General features: G+C 42.6%; 1 protein-coding gene across 1 annotated transcript in view; it reads right to left on the reverse strand.

Moving 5' to 3' along the window:
- Nucleotides 1–207: 207 nt before the first annotated feature.
- AMOT (angiomotin) overlaps nt 208–19754 on the reverse strand; it is a 46702-nt gene continuing 27155 nt past the window's right edge. Inside the window, exons 7-12 of the mRNA XM_029930328.1 lie at nt 13117–13266; nt 12146–12336; nt 3477–3599; nt 2505–2737; nt 717–1418; nt 208–354 (exon numbers count right to left, since the gene is read on the reverse strand). Of these exons, the coding sequence (XP_029786188.1) occupies nt 257–354; nt 717–1418; nt 2505–2737; nt 3477–3599; nt 12146–12336; nt 13117–13266 (1497 nt within the window). The 3' untranslated portion in view covers nt 208–256. The remainder of the gene's footprint in view (nt 355–716; nt 1419–2504; nt 2738–3476; nt 3600–12145; nt 12337–13116; nt 13267–19754) is intronic.

Raw genomic sequence — 19754 nt, forward strand, 5'->3', positions numbered from 1 at the left:
TGTATTTGTATAAATCCAAATAATAAACTTTAGAGCACATTCTGATTAATCTGTCATTAGAGGTACTCTCTGAGTTTGTACCAGAATAGACTGGAGTTTGTATGGTATTACTTAAGTACTATATTGTTTCAGTAAAAAGTCCCTTTAAAAAACATCCCCCCCACCCCTTGTCCTCACCCTCAAAATAAGAACAAACAAAAGGGAAAAATAGTTAAAAGCACTCTTGCTGATAAACTGCAGCTCTTGAATAGGCCATTTAGATGAGATATTCCACCATCTCTGCATCAGACTCTTGTCCCAGGATCTGAATGGGAGCTTTTCTTTCCAGAGTATTGGAGTGGAAAACAGGGCCATCTAAATGGAAACAGGGGGTTAGAAACCACTTAGAGATCAGGTAAAGACTCAGATTTCTAGAAATAGACCTCTTTCGAGCCATGAATCCACTGGCAAAGGGAGACTTGCCTGGCACCATCTTCCCTTGTTCACCTGAGTGTATACAGCTACTGGAAGGAAGAACCACCTTGACGCACCCCTGTTCCCATCCTAGTCTCCCAAGAAGTCATTTAAGGACTCTGCACCCATCGCTTATGACCAATCCCCTTTAGAACCTGAACGACTCTGGCCAAATGACCGGCTGTGGTTACAGAGCAGGGTACCAACAACCAATCCATAATAGAGGGTAGAACCCAAGGCTACCCCATATGGAGGATTATTACCTGTCTTATCTGGATTGCAGGTCGGACTTGGTATAGACAAACGACGTGGTCCAGAGCCGGCAGCTGGACTTGCAGAAACCTCAGCCTGACCCAGAGCTGAAGTTGGAGCTGGAGCCGGCGTAGCAGCCGCAGTTGGAGATGGAGCTGGTACCTGAGTCTGAGCCGGAGCAGAAGCTGGAGACACTGTTGGAGCCGGAACCGCAGTCGGAGCCGCAGCTGGAACTGGAGCCGGAGCAGCTGGAGCAACCTGAACAGCAGCAGGAGGCGCGACAGCAGCAGCAGCAGCGGCGGTGGCGGCGGCAGCAGAGGCAGCGGCTGGAACCTGAGCAGCAGCAGCTGGAGAAATGGCAGCCGCCAGAGCAGCAGCAGCAGCAGCGGTTGCTGGAGATGGGGCAGCGGAGGCGGCAGCAGCCTGAGGAGCAGCAGCAGCGACAGCAAGTGGAGCAGCAGCTACCATGGTGGTGGTGGTGGTGGTAGCGTTGGCACTGATGGCGGCAGAGGTGGCGGCAGTAGCGACTGGCGCGGGGACAGAGATTGGAGCAACAGCTGCGGTTTTGTTCGGTTCCGTGCCCCGTTCCGTCTGGGTGCTGCAATCCCGACTGCCCGTCTTGGAGTGAGCGGAGAGCAGGGGAGTGGAGGGCGGCACAGGCGAGGGTGTGGAGGGCACCGACTCTGCGCGGTAGTCCCCACCCAGGAGGATACCTACAAAGGGAAGAAGGAAAGGGGTCAGAAAAGTACTTGCTCTTCAAATGCAGACATCAGGTTACCTCTTCCTCTGAGCAGGAGGTTCAGGAGAAGCACAAAAGGGACGCGAGTTTCTACTTGCGCCTCCGAGGAACCCAGGAATCGGTTCAGCAGACATGTCCCTTCTGGTCCTCATTCTCCAACCCAGCACAGAGTATTAAACCTTTAAGTGCCCCGCGGATCTGTTTTGATTTACTTTTCCAGTGGTGATTAATTTCTACTGGGCTTGCAAAGACTTCTACTAGGCTCCACTTATAACCCATGTCATCCACCACCAGGCAGCTGGGACGGATTGGGGAAACGATCCTGATCTGTGATCACTGATGAGTGAGATGATAATTGTGTAACCTAAGGTTCTCATCAAGACCGGGGTCCCCAAAATGCCTATTCTATCCAAAGGACATTGCAAACTACAGAGGACCAAGGAAGGTATTAGAAGCAATGCAAAGACCTAAAATTAAAATACAAAGCTCGCTTCCTCAGGCTCTAAAAATGTGCCTGGAGGTATCCACAGTGTTTCTGGGGTTTTGATTAGAGGGGAAGGAATGAACAGAAATGGAATGAAAAAGTACATTCAGTTCTCATCTCAGAACATTCTGATAACAAAAACCTGCCACCCAGCTCCATTTAGCTTAATTAGAACACTGAGTCCTTGTATTATATGGGAGGAGAGAACAGAGAGAAGTCTGGAATTCTGAACTTCTGACTGACATGAAGGTCATATGGGCTTTGGACAAAGACAAAAGGTCTGGCATCGGAAAGGCCTTGTCTGAGAATTTTCTAGGGTAAACTGAAGTTGTCTTCTTTCCCACCTAAACAGAACTCAGAATTCTTATCTCCTAAGGCTTTGGCTTCAACCACTGCTCTGTCAGTGAGACATCAGAGTATGAAGGAGCCCCTGAATATGCAGCTAGCCTCTCAGGAGGACTGATACTCAACCTGGTATATCTTCCTCTCTAGAATCTGGACCATCACTCTTTTTCCTTGCTGAATGGGCACATATCTAAACATGTCACTTTATTCTTCCTTATCTGCTGTCATTACCTAGGCTCCCCTTCCAGCTCTTGTCATCTCGCTTCTCTTCCATAATGGGGGTGCCAGTCAGGGTGGAAGAATGAGAGAGCAGGCCTGACCCGGCATTGGAAATGGACATCAGAGACTTCGCTGGTCGCATGGATGACAGCTGCTCTGTCTTACTTGGCTCCTTCCGGGAACGCTGCTGGAGCACTTTGATCATGGCATCCTTCTCAATAATTTGAGCATGAAGCGTCTTAATCCTAGGAGCCAAAGACAAAGAACATATAAAAACCTCGTCGCCACCTCCATGTTTTGGTCTCACTGCCTGCATGGACTCGAGTTTCCATTATCTTTACAACTGAGGAGTGGTTTAGTCCTTTCAGCATTGAAAAGCAAGGGGAGGTGTGCTGTATTTTTAAAAACGCCTTTCTCCACACCCCAGTGGATCTAGCAGAACATCCAGGAGTTGTTGCCTAAACCTCAGGAAGCCAGAGCAAGGTCCTGGTGGGAAAAAAGGCTGTATGTAAGAGAGTAAATGGATGTTGTGGGTGCTATAGTGAAGAATCTGAGTCAATGGAATGATGTATTTAGTGAGAAGATGAGGACGTCTTTGAATGCGCTGCAGTTTCACTTAATAAGTAAATGATCCTGAGTTTATATGACATATTAGGCACCCTACCTCCAAGTGTAAATGGATATTCTTTTACTGTGCACTCTGCTACATCACAGTGTTGAAGTCCAGTGCTAGAAAGAATACCCCAGAGTACAAATACCGACAATATAGTTCTGGTAGAGGGAAGATGGAAGGCAATTACCAAGGCCAATGGGGAAAGCAAGGTAAAGGTCATTGCATTTCAAACTCAAGTTAACAGGCTGGCAGGGGGAGTCTGCATTATCAAGTTTCTCAGTTGTGAATGAAGATGCCTGTCCTTTCCTACTGACCTATCTGGTCTCTATACTTTCTTCTCAGATCCACTGGGGTCCAGATTGATATTTTACCTGCCCTCCATGTCAAGGCAACGCTTGTTGGCCATCAAGATCTCTTCCTCCTCTTTCTGGATGCGAGCTTCCAGAGCTGTGTCATAGCTGGTGTTAGGAGAGTGGCTGATGACTGTTGTATCCCTGAGAAGGAAAAGGACAGTCATGATGATAAGGCAGCAAAATCAATGAATCCTATCATCTCCTTCCCATGTCAAAGGTATTGCTGGAAAGCAGTAAGCTACAGCCAAACTCATTAGGAATGGCTGGTTTCTGGATGACTTACTGAAAAGAACCTCAAAGATGGGAAGGTTCAGCATTTAGAGCTAGCTAGAAGAGAATTTTGGCACAGATACAGGGGCAAAAATCAGTGAGGGGATTCTGTCATAGGTACACAGGCTTGCCTTCAGAACTAGACAGATATCTTCCCAACACCTCCTGGAAGAGAGTCCCTTCAAGTGTTTAGATTATGGACAGGTTATAGGAAGATCTTCATGTGTTTACTTTATATGATGATTTATATTACACATAAGATATTATAGATTTTCACTTTATTCTCATTACAGATATGAAGGGGGAAAGGCTAGACTTTGATGAAAGTCCAAGAATGTACTAAATAGCTACTGCTACAGATGTATAGCAGCAACGACACCTCAGTGCTAGGAACAAACTATAGAGACAGTACCAGTAAAGGTCAGACTGGGCATATGAGCTGAGTAAGAAGCATGGCCTTTGAGTCAGTGCCACTTAAATCCTATCTAACCTATTATCAGAAACATTCTAGTGCCAAATCTAGGAGTCTCTCCCCCCAGCTACGTGACTGTTCTCTTGCCAGAGTCTCAACTGCATGGGGTGCCATCATGTTTCACTTGAAAGTGTCTCAGGCCATTAACTCAAATACTAATTAATAAGGAATAAAGGGTGTGTGTGTGTGTGTGTGTGTGTGTGTGTGTGTGTGTGTGCAAGAGAGAAAGAGAAAGGAGAAGGAGGGGAAGGAGGAGGAGAAGGAGAGGAGGAAAGGGAGGGGGAGGGGGAGGGGGCAGGGCAAGGCTGATATTTAAACAGCTCAAGTCAAAGATACACGGGAATCCTGTATCATCCTGATAAGTGAGCTCATGCCTCTTTGTTTAGTTCATTTGGAACTAGTGGTAGAAAAAAAGTGAAAGGAATGAAAAAAACCTGGATCTTGAGTAGGTTGGAGGGAAAGAAAAAGGGATTAGGAAGAATATTGATGTAATTATATTGGTCTTAAAGGAAAAGCCAACAATAGACTGAGAAAACAATGAACTGGCACTTCATTATACTTCCTATGAGAATGGGGAGCTGTGGGAGAATTTTCTCTGGCTGCTAGCTATGGTCTCTTAGCTAAGAGACTGTGACCAATGCAGATGGGAGTGAAAGGGCAGGAGACTGAAGACGCACAAAGTGGGTATTAAAGTTAGGGCATTTTGGTGAATTCCTACAAAACTACTGTTTCCCAAAATGCTTACACTTGATATGCAATTTATTTGAATGGTGAAATAAACTGGAGAGCAAAAAGAAGAAGGGCTTACAATGGCTCACATCAATTGCTAAATTGAAAATATTTTAGCCTCTCAGGATTCTACACTTGCTCTAGTGAATTCTCTTGCTTATAGTCCTACCAGGAATAGCACTTGTGTTCTGAAATATCCAAGGGGAAATGGCATTGTGTAATGTTCAGAGCACGGGCTCTGACTATAGACCCATGACGGTCCAATGCCACTTTCCCAAGTGCCCTGCCACGAACAAACTCTTATGAGCTCAGGAAGGCAGTTTAGTGCTCTAGACCTCGGTCTAGTCATACAGAAGGCAGAAGTCATAATTATACCTGCATCTCATGGCATTTTGGAGGTCTCAAATAAAAGTATGCATGTAACAGATGCCAGGCACAGTAAAAACACTCAACAAAGTTATCTGTTATTAGAGAGAAAAGTATGGGTAGGGGCACCTGGGTGGCTCAGTTGGTTAAGGGCTCAACTCTCAGTTTCTGCTCAGGTCACGATCTCACAGTTTCCTGAGTTCAAGCCCCCCATCAGGCTCTGCACTGATGGTGTGGAGTCTACTTGGGATTCTCTCTCTCTCTCTCTCTCTCTCTCTCTCTCTCTCTCTCTCTGTCCCTCCCCTACTTACGCTGTCTCTGTTTCTCTCAAAATAAATAAATAAACTTTAAAAAATGTTCCAAGAGAGAAAAGTATGGGTAGAAGGAGAGTAACATACAAGAAGGTATGACTTGAAGGAATTCCAGCTCTAGGTAGAATCCTAGAGGCAGCTCCTACAGTGCACAGCTGCCATGCAATGGCTGCTTCAGAGCCAGGCCTCTCTGAAGAGTGTGTGGTGTCTATGGATACTGGGGACATAAGCATACAGTTTGTCACTGGGGGAGCCAGTAGTGGCTCACTGCCACTTTCACCACATAAAGACCATTTTGGGGACTCAGAGCCCTGCCAGCTAATTGATATGGACACTGTGAACTCCTCAGGAATGGAGCCTGAAAATGTGGAGCACTTAGTGAATTCCTCCAGAGCTGCCAGGGTAGCTTTCAACATCAATCTTCCTTCTAGAAGACTGAGGCTACTTAGCCAGTGGCTCAGGCAAAAGCATGCAATCAGTGTTTGAAAAAGCAACTTGACCTAACTTCGAAGACACGAAGACTATCCTTAAGCACATCAGGAGAGAGATGCTGAGCTTGAGAACATAATCTGAAAACCCCAAACTGTAGATCCCTGATTTTGACATCCTACATCCAAATTCATTTTCTTTAATGTTTCTTTAATGTTTCTTTACTTTTATTTTAATGTTTTTTTTTAATTTTTTTAATTTTTATAGGGTTTATTTACTTATTTTGAGTAAATTGAGAGACAGAGACAGCACAAGCAGGGGAGGGGCAGAGAGAGAGTCCCAAGTAAGCTCCACACTGTCAGCACAGAGCCTGATATGGGGCTCCAACTCACAAACTGTGAGTTGTTACAGCGGTGACAGAGGTGTAATTGTTACAGAGGTGTGTGTGAACTTTATGACCTGAGCTGAAACCAAGAATCAGGCACTTAACTGATGAGCCACCCAGGCATCCCTGAAATATGTATTTATTTTTGAGAGGGAGAGAGACCATGAGCAGGGGAAATGCAGAGAGAGAGGAGAACAGAGGATCTAAAGTGGGCTCCACGCTGACAGCAGACAGCCCAATGCAGGGCTCCGTCTTGTAAACCGTGAGATCATGATCAAAGCTGAAGTTGGACAGTCAACTGATGGAGCCACCCAGGTGCCCCTACATCTAAATTCTTAAGTAAATGATTTCTGGCAACTATCCCACCAGTCATCTCTCCTTCCACTGTCTGATGAAATTATCCTCATCACATTGCTTACATCACTTTCCAGAATGTCACCCATGATATCCTAATTAAAATATCTAGAGTTTTCAACTTTTAAACTTCGAATCCATTTTTTCCTATCAGTAGCATCCTTTGTTTATTTAATAGGTGAACTTGACCATGAGTGGTTGAGTTACTTGACCTGTGGTTGAACTTACTGTGATGCTAAAAAAGTGGCTAGACATGCATTGGACTAGTCCCTGACTGCAGGGAACTTGCAAGAAAAGAAAATATAAGGGCAAGTAATTAATTGTTACAGAGGTGAGTGTGAACTTTATTCCCATATGCACTAAAAGTTATTAGAGCTTTTTGAGGGGAGTGCAACGATCCAAGCTATGTTTTAAAAAGATAACATTAGGGGCGCCTGGGTGGCTCAGTCGGTTAAGCCTCCGATTTCGGCTCAGGTCAGATCTCACATTCGTGGGTTCGAGCCCAGTGTCAGGCTCTGTGCTGACAGCTAGCTCAGAGCCTGGAGCCTGCTTCCGGTTCTGTGTCTCCCCTCTCTGCTCCTCCCCCTCTCATGCTCTGTCTCTCTCTGTATCAAAAATAAATAAAACATTAAAAAAAAAGATAACATTATCTCTGGTTGAAATGTGATGGAGGGTTAGGGGAACAATACAGTGGACTTGGGCAAACCAGTGAGAATGGTCACTGTAATAATCCCAGCAAGAGATACTGAAATCATGAACCAACACAATAAGAAGGGGAACGCAAACAGGCCATAGGAGGCACAAATGCTACAACCTGGAGACTATTTAAGTGTGGGTGTTGGAGAGAGCAAATAATGAATAAGAGCTTTGGTGTTTCTACTTCAAAAGGCTAGAAAAGATGGCATACTGCTCATTTTCTATGATAGGAATATAAGGAGAGATTTTTGGGAAAACATGATAATGGATTTTGGTTTTAGTTACATCAGAGTTAACACATCTTATGAATAGCCATTTGACAATATCCAACAAGTTGTTGACAATTCTAACTTTAACCTAAGGGATGTCAGACTTACTATTTGAAGCTGTAGTAGAGAACAAGACAGCTAAGACAGAATGCAGAATGAGAAAAAGCTGAGAACAGAAACTGAGAAAAGCCTATAAGGAAGGAATAGGTAGGCAAGTATAATGTGTGTGACCAGCTTCTATCTCCCGCTTTCCCTTCCTTTCCTTCTTTCCCAGATTGACATCATCCAAAATAAAAACAACACACTGCATGTTTGAGGAAGGTTAATGACCGGATACAGGAAATGCAAACTAGTAAATTACATGGCTGATTGGGTTTGTTATCTTTTTTTTTTTTTTTTTTTGAGACAGAAAGAGTGTGTGTGTGTGAGCAGGCATGCACGCACGCACGCACGCATGGGGGAGGGGCAGAGGGAGATGGAGAGAGGCAATCTTAAGCAGGCTCCATGCCCAGCACAGAGCCCCATGCAGGGCTCAATCTCAGGACCATGAGATCATGGCCTGAGCAGAAATCAAGAGTCAGACACTTAACCAACTGAGCGACCCAGGTGCCCCAATTATCTTTTTATCCTTTTGCTGCGATTCAGAAATAAATTCACCATTTGTGAGCTGCAGTCTGCGTTGTCAAATCTATTCTTCTAGACCAAACTACTCAGTAATAATTTCTCTTATGTAAATTAAGCATCTAAAGAATCTCTAGGAACACAATAATATGGAAGTTATAATATGGGCCATATTATTGTGATTAATTATCATACTTTTCAGTGAATAAATAATAAGCCTCAAACAGTAAATCTTAAACAGTTAATAATCCTTAATTACCATCTTGAGATCATCATATCTGGAAGGCAGCAGAGTCTAGTGGTGAAGGTGTCAAAGTGTCATTTTCAATCCCAGTTCTTCTTAGTAGCTGTGTGTGATCTTGGGGAAATTATTTAACCTGTCTGTGCTTCAGTTTCCTCACACATAGAATAGATAAGAGTACTTATCTCAAAGACTTATTGTGAGGAAAGGCAATAACTATAAAGTACTTAGAGTATCTTATACAGAAAACACTACCTATGCTTTCTTGCCTTGACAGCTGTTCCTCTGAGAAGTGGTGCTTTGTAGAATCGAAGTGCTAACGGGGGTATAAACAGATCACCTAATAGGTCTTCTCACAGGAGAAAAGCCTGTTCTCTATTACTATATTAAAATCTGTACTTTAGGGGCACCTGGGTGGCTCAATCAGTTAAGCATTTGGCTTTGGCTCAGGTCATAACCTCACGGTTCGGGTTCCAGCTCCGCGTCTGGCTCTGTGCTGACAGTTCAGAGACTAGAGCCTGCTTTGGTTCTGTGTCCACCTCTCTTCCTCTGTCCCTTCCCCACTTATGCTCTGTCTCTCAAAATTAAATAAACATTAAAAATTTTTTTTTAAATATGTAGTTTATTATTCACAATGGCCAAAGATCTGAAACAAGCCAAATATCCGTCATCAAGTGAATGGATAGACTATGGTGGTACACCCAGCCTATGAAACAGTACTCAGCAATCAAAAGGAATAAACTATTGATACATGCATCAACTTGTATGAATCTCAATTATGCCAAGTGACAGAAATCAACAGAAAGAGTAAATACTACATGACTCCTTTTGTACAACATTCTAGAAAAGGCAAAATATAATGACAAAAAACAAACTGATTATTGTCTAGTGTCAGGTGGGGGAGGAAGGGGTCAAGCTAAAGGGGTACAAGGGCACTTTAGAATGCACCCTCTATCTTGATTGTGGTGGTGACTACATTATTGTATGTAACTGCCAACATGCATCAAACCATTCACATAAAATAGGTGTTTTGAAATATGTAAACAATACCTTAATTGAAAAAATTCTACAACTACCACTGATACCACCCAAGCAACATTTCCTAAATGTGCAACCTGTTATTTACCCATAAACGATTACACTGGGAATGTATGAAGTCAGAGATACTAGCAGAATACAGAAGTCAAGCAGGTCATTAAAATGTTGCACTAGATTTAGGGATTTAAGTTATAGAGTTAGAAACCATTTCCTTCTCTTTCACTTCTTTAGAGATTACTTAGAAGGAAAATAGAATATAAAACCTTTACCACAGAAAGAGGCAAAAAGCAGAACCTTGGTCAAACTGTTAGGGCTGAATGAAACCACTGGACAAAAAAGAAAGGGCAAAAGATGTTGGAAGGGAAGGCAAAAGAGCTCATAGGTTCTGAAATAAAATTTTCTGAATGTCACCTTCCAAATTGGAAATCTCATTAAGAAAAGATGAAAAGGAAACAAATCTCTGTGGCTGAGCATAAGAGGCACTATCTCTGAAAAAAAAAATAGTATAATTCTAGAAATAGAAGGGTCTGGAGGAATTACCTAGTCTACCTCTCTCATTTTGCAAGAATGTGAACATAGTCTCTCAATCTCTCCTGTGAGCCGGAGTAATAGGTGTGCAGAAAAGCATACAGTCCCAAAACAGTCCCTTGTTTGCCCAAGGAACTAACATAAGGTGTTTCTGGCCAGGTGGAAACTGGCTGCTTTTTATCATATTAGATAATAAGCGTGCACATTTAACCAAAAACAGTGATTACATGGAAACTTTCTACCTGGTGATTTAAACAAATGTGGCTTAAATTAAATCTACTTTATGGAAGGCAACAGCCTCTGGGAAGAAATCTATCCGAAAGTGGGTTCCCCCAATATCAAAACTTTCCAGGAAGGAAGGAAGGGAGTAGTTTCTTTATACAAGGACCCCAGTGACAACCTCCTAGCTTTCTTGCATTTCCTGACCTGAAGTCTATTCTGAAGTCGGTTTTAGCCACGAACTTCCCAGCATCAAGAATGTTGGCTTTCCAACATTTTCTCACACTGCATACCTTTATGAGCTAGATCTTTCTCAGTTCCTGCCCAAAGATGACAAAATCACCCTTCATCTCCTTTTCAGTGTTAGAGTTTCCTGAATAACCTTTGAATAAGCACTTGGGCACAGGTGTTTTCTTGGGAGGGAGCAGCTAAAATTACACTTAATTCTGCTTCTGATCTGCCTACAAACTTGCCGACCATCTTCTAGCACAGCGGGGGCTTCCTTGCACTCAGTTATTGCCCTGGCATGTGCTGAGCACACTGTTCTCCGAAAACGAAGACAGGGATGAATAAGCCCATGATGACTTCAAAATCAAGGCACAGGTGATTTCAATCCATTTAAGTTATCGATTCTCCATGTACTTGGAGGCAGGCAGAGTGTGTTAGAGAAACAGTAAGACATCTTCCTGAAGAATTGGAAATACATGTGCAGATCACTAGCCTAGGTCGAAGCACTGACTTCCTTCTTATTTGGCATGAGAAGGACCCACAAATAAATGTATACCCCCCCACCCCCACATCACAGCCTAGACTCTGGCAAGCATTTCCAGATTCCACCAGTTCACCTTTAGGAGAATGTTCGAAACAACACCATGGTTTTTAATAACCTCCTGGGTAAAGCTTCTATGGGTGCAATATGCTTTGGCCTCCCTTAGATACCCAACTGGGGGCCAAGGCTCTATCAGTCTCTCCAACAACCCAGGCCATCTCCGGACTCGAATTTAGTTTTTGTTGTTTCTCTCTTTCTTTTCCAACTGATGATTATGAACAGCAGTGGGACAGACAAATTGGACAAGAGCACTGTTTCCTCCAAAGACCAATATTTAATGTTTTCACATGAAAAGGGGACATGGAAGAGGCAAAAATTAAAAAAAAAATCCTTCTGCAACTTTCTCTCCCTTGCCAAGTGGAATGTGACTGTTTACATGTGATGAACTTAAGGACACGGAGAATGCAGCCTTCAAATATAGACCTTCTCAAAGGGCAGGGATGGATCCATGTTCGGCACAGCCTCTGGCATACCTTGGGTGAGCCAGAGCTATCAAATGGCAGCAGCCACTCCTGAGTGACATTTAGGTTCTGAGTGGCATTTCTCCGGAGAGGCTCTCACTCCTGTCCGGGGGCTAAACAAAGAAACCAACACATGTGGCTGAAAGAAGTCATGGCACTGGTGAAGGAGGCGGGCGAATGTTCAGCTGACCCTGTCTGCCATTGTCCTGGCTCCTGATGAAAGCTGAACTATGATTCCAGTAGGTTCATTAAGTTAACGTTCATTTTCAAATTCCTGACCTAAATTCCTAAACAGTCTGTGTTTAACCAGGTAAAAGGAAACACACTTGAGTAGGCACTGGGGAGGGGAACAAAGAGCACTATAGGAAAAAAAGCAAAAAACACCCGGAACAATCTTTTACCCAGTCACCTTTCTGTTCCACCCACCACCCACGCCCTCCACCAGGGATTCCAGAAGCCAGCCACTTACCTCTGCGCAGCTACAGTTGCAGCGGCATCTAGAGCGAAATGTCTCATCACATTCTCCTCCAAATACTTCTGCTCCCACTTCGTCATATCGGCTTCCAGGGCCAGGATCCTCTCCTCCTTCTCACGAAGTAACTCCATCAGTGCAGTGGCACTGTGTTCTGAAACGTTGGCAGGCTGAGGGTTGCCCTGGCGCTGGTTGGGGAGATGCCGAGACCCCCAGGGTTAGTGAGAGAACCATGGTGACCGAGTCCCATTTGAAGAGCCCCTATTCTTGGAGAGCATGACTGCCTGAGCCACTTCAGTTTGGATTCTGATCCAGAAGCAAGGGAAATTCAGATTTCTTCCCAAGGCAACAGCACTTTCTATCTTGGGGTTGAACAAGAGACTCTTTTGATCAGGAAAGCAGCTTGCCGTATCAAATAGTCATGCCGCTCAGAAAGTGGGTGGGTGGCTGAAAAATCACTACTCCTGCCTGCCAGCATGGCACAAACTAGAAATGGACATTAACCACCTAGGATTGGATCCCTACCTTGCCCTTAACTTGTTGTGTGGTCTTAAGTGACTCGAGCAACCTTTTCTGGGTCTTGATTTTCTCCCATCTGAAAATGAGGAGGGATATGGCCGGATGATTCTAAAGACCGGAGCTAATTCTAAAATGTCTGGAGTCTACTTGTACAGCATCTTCCCTTTTTTTGTTTGTTTGTTTACCAACCCTTCCCACTGCATCTTCACTTCTTAGAGGGTCTACTGTTCGTATGAAAATAAAAGGTGCAAGACAACAGGCATTAAGGATTTTACTGGGCTAGGAGGCTAAGGAAGCTGATCACAATTAGGAGGTAGTCTGGGGTAAGATCAAGTGGGGCAAAAAAAAAAAAAAACTAAAGATGAGCACAAGTGTGGTTTTTATCTTCATGTCCGACACCAAATGAAAAATAACCAATAAGGAGCGATCTCATTTTATGTTCTCCGTACCTGCTGAATTCTGAGTGATTCCAGTTCCCTCTCTAGCCGGGTCCGAAGACGATGCTCCAACTGCTCGCGTTTTTCACACGCCGCCTGGAGCTGTACGAGGGCTTGCTGCATCTTCTCGACCTTATCTACATACACTTGCTTCTTTTTCAACTGAAATTCCAGGTTGGGAGAGTTGTGAGATGGCACAAAAGAGAACAACAGAGTCGGTTATGCTGCCCCCAAATCCAGACTTGTGTTTAGATGTCTTTCTGACAAGCTCCAAAAACCAATGAATGCCATAAAGGTCCCTCATGATGAGTAGTACACTGCCTTTTACTTATCATACAAAGAATGTGATGGGGAAGAGGAATTAGGAGCCCCCCTGCCTTTTTAAACATTTTCTTCTTTCGCCATCTCTATGCCTTTCCCAGACCTATTTCCATCAGTAGGATCTCTCTTAGATAGCAAGCTTTGAAGATAATTAAAATGATAATCCTTGGGGTGCCTGGGTGGCTCAGTTGGTTAAGAGTCCGACTTCAGCTCAGGTCATGATCTCACAGCTCTTGAGTTCGAGCTCCGCATCGGGCTCTGTGCTAACAGCTCAGAGTCTGGAGCCTCCTTCCAATTCTCTCTCTCTCTCTCTATCTCTCTCTCTCTCTCTCTCTCTCTGCCTTTCTCCCACTCACAATCTCTTTCTCAAAAATAAATAAAACAAAAAATTATAAAAAATAAATAAAATGATAATCCTTCTAGGAAGGTCCTCATTTCTGCTTTTCTTCACTCTAAACTGGAATATTCTGGGGGAAGGGATGTCTTATTTTGGTCATTACAATAAACAAATGCTAAAAAAAATAAAATGGGGGGCTCTCCAAGGAAAAAAACTTTAATTTGGTATGGAAAGGCAATCCATCGCCTGTCCCTTATATAGGTGTTACTCTCCAAGTGACAAAGAACAGGTACTGAAGGTACAAGGAAGCCAGAACTGTCTTTTTGGAGTCTGTGGTCTTTGTAATTACCAAATATAGTCACTGCTGCTCTCTTTGACAGTTTCTGCTTCTCAAAAGTGAAGTTATCTTGCAATGGATTAAGAGTTTTAAATCTCCTCATTGACTAGCACTGCCCTACTACATGTTTATTAAAAGAACACAGATTATTTGTCATTTCTGTCTCACTCATGAGCCTGAGTTGATAACACTGGACTTTGAGAATACTGGACTATAATTTCTCAACTTTATTCTGGGCCCTTTAAAGATATCTAAAGAGTCAAACTAATGAATCAAATCTAAACTTAAAGAGTCAAAAATGATTCTTCCTCTTTACAAGCCTGGGAACCATAATGAAAAGCAAAGGCAGAAGCAAGTTGGGACAAAGAATTTGAATTTTTCACGTTATTTTTTAATGTTTGTTTATTTTTAAGAGAGAAGGGGACGGAAAGTGAGCGGGGAAGGGGCAGAGAGAGAAAGGGAGACACAGAATCCAAAGCAGGCTCCAGGCCCTGAGCTGTCTGCACAGAGTCCGATGCAGGGCTCAAACCCAAGAACCGTGAGATCATGACCTGAGATGATGTCACACACTTAACCGACTGAGTCACCGAGGCGCCGCTGGCACTAAGAATTTGAGTTCTTTGTGCCCTTATAGTTTACAAGCCAAACCGTGGCTCCATTGGAATAGAGCAATGGGGATCTAGGGCTCTTTCAAGAAGGCATATACCTCCTCAACACCTAAGAAGATTGGGCTAAGTTAAGTGCAGCTTCCCAGCTTGTTAGCAAATGAGGACGTTATACTCGTCATCATATTCATGCGGTACCTCTCTTGCTACTAGAATCAACCCACGGACTCTTTCTAATGCAGACATTCTGCCAGGCTAGCCTCACATCAGTCATTACCATTTTCATGGAAGCTGAGATTAGGGATACTTCCATTTTAAGATCTAAATCGAACTATTATTGGTGACCTTGTGAGGAGAAAATTGAAAAATTCAGCTCAACTCAAACTTTTAAACAAATTCCCAGGCCCTTGAGCTAGCTAGGTAGACAGTTGCAATGTTAGAAGTTAGCCTTCCAGAACTAACTGCCCAGGCACATTTAGCTAGGGGCAAGCCAGCAGGACCAACCTGGCTCCCTTTTGCAGAAACTAGGTAACTTAATGGTAATGAGTCCAAATCACTACTGTCTAGTCAGACAGCAACGACATGTTCCAAACTCTCCGTGTCTTATAAATGCCTTCTCACCAAATTAGACTCGCCAAATTTTATCTAGGTTGCAGAAAACCTATCTTATATTTTTCTATCAGACCTGTGGTATTATACTTTACCTAGGTGACTTGGAAAAGATAATTTAAAAGCTTTTCTTCTATACTTTTTTGACATTTTCTTTCATTCTAAGACCTACTTCAATTTAGCCTCACAGACTAGATATTTTTTATCCATTAGACCTTTTCCTAGGAAATAAAACAAACAACAACCATTATCTTTCTTTCAGCAAGCTTACACTTTCCTGGGACACATAACTATTTTTTACAACAATGACTAGGGCAATCGAGACCTTTAGGCCATAGATGTCTCTGCCTTCCTATTTGCTAAGCTTTGAATAATCGGAGCAGTGAATATCCTCTAACTTCACATTTTGGGTGCCATAATCCTCACGAGCTATTTCAGGTTGAATGCATTTATTTGCGAATCACTCTGAAAATCCTAGGGGAGCAGTGCAGTGTTAATGCAGAGAATGTTAACTATAATTACTGAGGCTTACAGCAGCTATACTTAAAGGCAATTAAAGTTAGCATGCAGTTCTTGCCTTGATGGTAAAGTACTCCGGTGCAAACTCAGGGAACTGAAAAACAAGCAGTCCAGGGCCTGGTGGAGGTCTCCACACCCTGCCTTTCTTGAGAAAGGAAACCTTAATATCTTGGCAAAAGCATCTCTAGCAGTAGAAGTCACTGAACCAACCCTCTTGAAGGGAAAAGCAATAAAGGCACAGGGAGTTTTCTGAGCTGGCTGAAAGACAGGGATGCAGGTCAGACAGCTCTCCCAAAGCAGGCCAAGAAAAAAATCCAATTATGCTTTGCTACTGAGATGATTATACATAAGGTACCAGGACCACGGTTACTGGCATAATTCACCTTCTACCCCCTTTAAAAGAAGAAAGAGTGTAGGTCACCCATAAATAGCATGGTCATTCAGCAAATGCTTAATCTATAGATAACTTATGAAAGGAATGATAAATCTTGGATGCTACCAATGCTAGACCCTAGAGATGAAATCAACAAGCCAGTTGTATTATAAGTTATGTACTCTGTTTTCTAGATCTCATCTGTATTTAGAAATGAACAAAGATCTATATGGTTTATTAATTCCTCTACTATTGTCATATGCTTTGCTTTTACCTTCATTGTGATAAATCCCCTTTTCTGCCTCACCTCTGTACACCTATCTCCTGTGCTAAGCTCCTCAAATGTTTGATCATTAATTAGGACATTCTGGGTCCTCAACTTCATCTTCCAATGTCATCAGAAACATCAGTGGTTCCTTCTTAGGTAAAAAGAGAGGCCACATAGTAAAATGGTTATGGTCATGAAGTCTGGCCTCAAACTATCTGAGGCCAAATCTGAGCTCTCCCACTCACTTGTATGCAAATTTAGGCAAGCTACGTAATCTCTCTGACCTTCCATTTATTCATCCATCAACAGCATGGAGATGATGATAATGTGATATACCTCTATAAAGATCAAATGAGATAAATCATGAAGTGCTTAGCAGATGGCCTAGTACAAAAGTACTTAGGGTGGTTCTTTTTTTTAAAGTTAATGTCAAGTCACACATGCTGAGTCCTTTCAACTCTGAACATTCATGCCAGATGGCCTTGATATGGTTCTCATTATTTCTGTAACTCTAATTATCACATTAATGCTAATTTAAGACAAACCAAACAAATAAATAACAATAACGAGAAAAACCAACTCATAAATATGAGAACAAACTGGAGGTTGCTAAAGGGTAGGGGCGTGAGGGATGGACAAAATGAGTGAAGGAGATTAAAAAGTACAAACTTAAATATATTAAGTCTTGGTGGTGAAAAGCACAGCATAAGAATGTAGCCAATAAGATTATAACACACTTACCATGGTGTGCATTTCATAATGAACATAATTGTTAAAACACTATGCTATACACCTAAAATTAATATTATATGTCAACTATACTTAATTTAAGAAAAAAACTTAAAGACATTGGAAATACAGTCATTTTCCCATTGGAAAACATATAAACTAAGCCTCAAAAACTTCATATGATAGTGCTTCAGATATCTTTGTAAAACAAGGCCATTCACTGGAGATAAAATTAGAAGCAAGTGCTAAGTAGCCATTCTCTAAATGAGAAATAAATATTTTTCTTATAGTCAAAGGTACTGCTTAAAAAAAAGAGCCTTAGCATTCCCCCCCCACACACACACGCACACACACAGAGTCAGATATCTTTTTCTTAATTTTTCAAATGTTTATTTTTTTATTTTTGAGAGAGAGAAAGAGACAGAGCATGAGCAGGGGAGGGACAGAGAACAAGAGGAAGTCACAGAATCTGAAACAGGCTCCAGGCTCTGAGCTGTCAGCACAGAGCATGATGTGGGGCTCGAACTCACAAACGTAACTGACTGAGCCACCCAGGTGAACCCAGGTATTTCTATTTGACAGCAAATGAAAGGTAAAGGAACAAAGGGGCAATCAGGAAACTTGGAATCTAGTCCTAACTCTGCTATTGATGGTAATCTTTTTCCCTGTTTTCAGCCTCAGCATCCCCGTTTGTAAAAAAAAATTAGGAGGGTTCTAGGAATCAGCAAAGGAAAATGGTCAGCTGCGGTCCAAATCCTTCCATCTCCATTCATTTACATACTGGCTATAGATGCCTTTGGCTAGAATGGCAGACTTGAGCAGGTGTGGTTACAAAAGACACTGTATGGTCTACAAAACTTCAACTATTTACTATCTGGTCCTTTGTAGATAAAATGCCAGAACCTGGACTGATTTTCAAATTGTTCTGTGGAGTGCTTCAGAAGCTACTGTGATGGGTAAGTTGTATCAAATGGCTTCTCTTTTACATGGAGAGACCATTGACCAGTATGTTTTAAAGAAATTAAAAAAAAAAAAAACAACACTAGGCTAGAGTGATGTTCTCAGATGGTCTCTAATAGTCTCTCTTTTAAAAAAATTTTTAATGTTTATTTTTGAGAGAAAGAAAGACACAGACAGACAGCATGAGTGGGGGAGGAGCAGAGAGAGACAGAGATACAGAATCCAAAGCAGGCTCCAGGCTCCAAGCTATCAGCACAAAGCCCAACCCAGGGCTCAGACTCACAAATTGCGAGATCTTGACCTGAGCCAATGTTGGCGCTTTACCGACTGAGCCACCCAGGCACCCCTCTAATAGTCTTTCAATTTGCAAATATTTTATGGATCTTATCTTCCCCTTTCCCCCTTCAACATTGACCAACAACTAAGAAAGGAAGCAAAATGAAATCTCAGAGTTCTGTACGGGCACATTCTTGGAGGCAAAAAAAAAAAAAAAGAAGTTGAAGTTCTGCCTTTGTTTGTGTGTATGTGCATGCAAAAGACAGAACATGTACCGTGTGTACTCTCCGTAGGATCCTAGATGATTTGTTTCTCCATGTCTTCAGTATTCAAGGAAGTGAAAGTTCACTTGAAAAGTTTCTAGAGCCAAGGCAGTGGCTCAGGCCTAGAGATGAGTACCCATGGGCCTCTAGAAGAAGCCAAGTAAATCTATCACTTAAACCAAATTCTCGGGGCACCTGGGTGGCTTAGTTGCTTAAGTGTCCGAGTTCGGCTCAGGTCATGATCTTGTGGTTCATAAGTTCAAGCCCCGGGTTGGGCTCTGTGTTGACAGCTCAGAGCCTGGAGCTTACTTTGGATTCTGTGTCTCCCTCTCTCTCTGCCTCTCCCCCACTTGTTCTCTCTCTGTGTCTCTGTCTCTCTTTCTCTCAAAAATAAATAAAACATTAAAAAATAAAGCAAATTGTCTCTGGATACACAGTGAATAGGAGAAATCATTCCATCCATTCAAGTTTTCTTTCTAAAGGCCAGTTTTCAAAAACTTGTCAAAGCTCTCTTTCCCTTGCTTTAATTCTATATATTTGTAATATGGTTCCTTATATCACTCTTACTTTCTGTCTTGGTATTTTAGACTCACCTTCCCTTCCAACCCCATCTCTACCTCTACTATACCACAAAGGTATAATCTAAGGTTCTTTATTCTTTTGCCTCTATTCCAATGGTTCTTAACTGGGGTCTATTTTTTCCCCCAAGGGGTCATTCACCAATGCCTGGAGACATTTTTGGTTGTTACAGCTCAGGATAGGTTACTACTGGCTTCATGTGGGTAGAACATTTTGCAATTCATAAGACAGCATCCTCTACTACTACTAGTGAAGAACTATCTGCCCCCAATGTCAATAATGTTGAAGTGGAGATTCCTTGATCTACACGTGAGCACTACTGGAGATTTCATTCATGTCACACTTTCAACAACTGCTTATATTCACATTTTAATATTACCATTCTCTCTTTAGTCATGGACTTCTGGCTGAATACAGGATTTCACACTCCAACACTTCATGTGTCCCAGACTGCTTTCATGTTTCCCAAAAAGG

Source organism: Suricata suricatta, chromosome X, assembly GCF_006229205.1.
Source record: "Suricata suricatta isolate VVHF042 chromosome X, meerkat_22Aug2017_6uvM2_HiC, whole genome shotgun sequence".
NCBI classification, from domain to species: Eukaryota; Metazoa; Chordata; class Mammalia; order Carnivora; family Herpestidae; genus Suricata; species Suricata suricatta.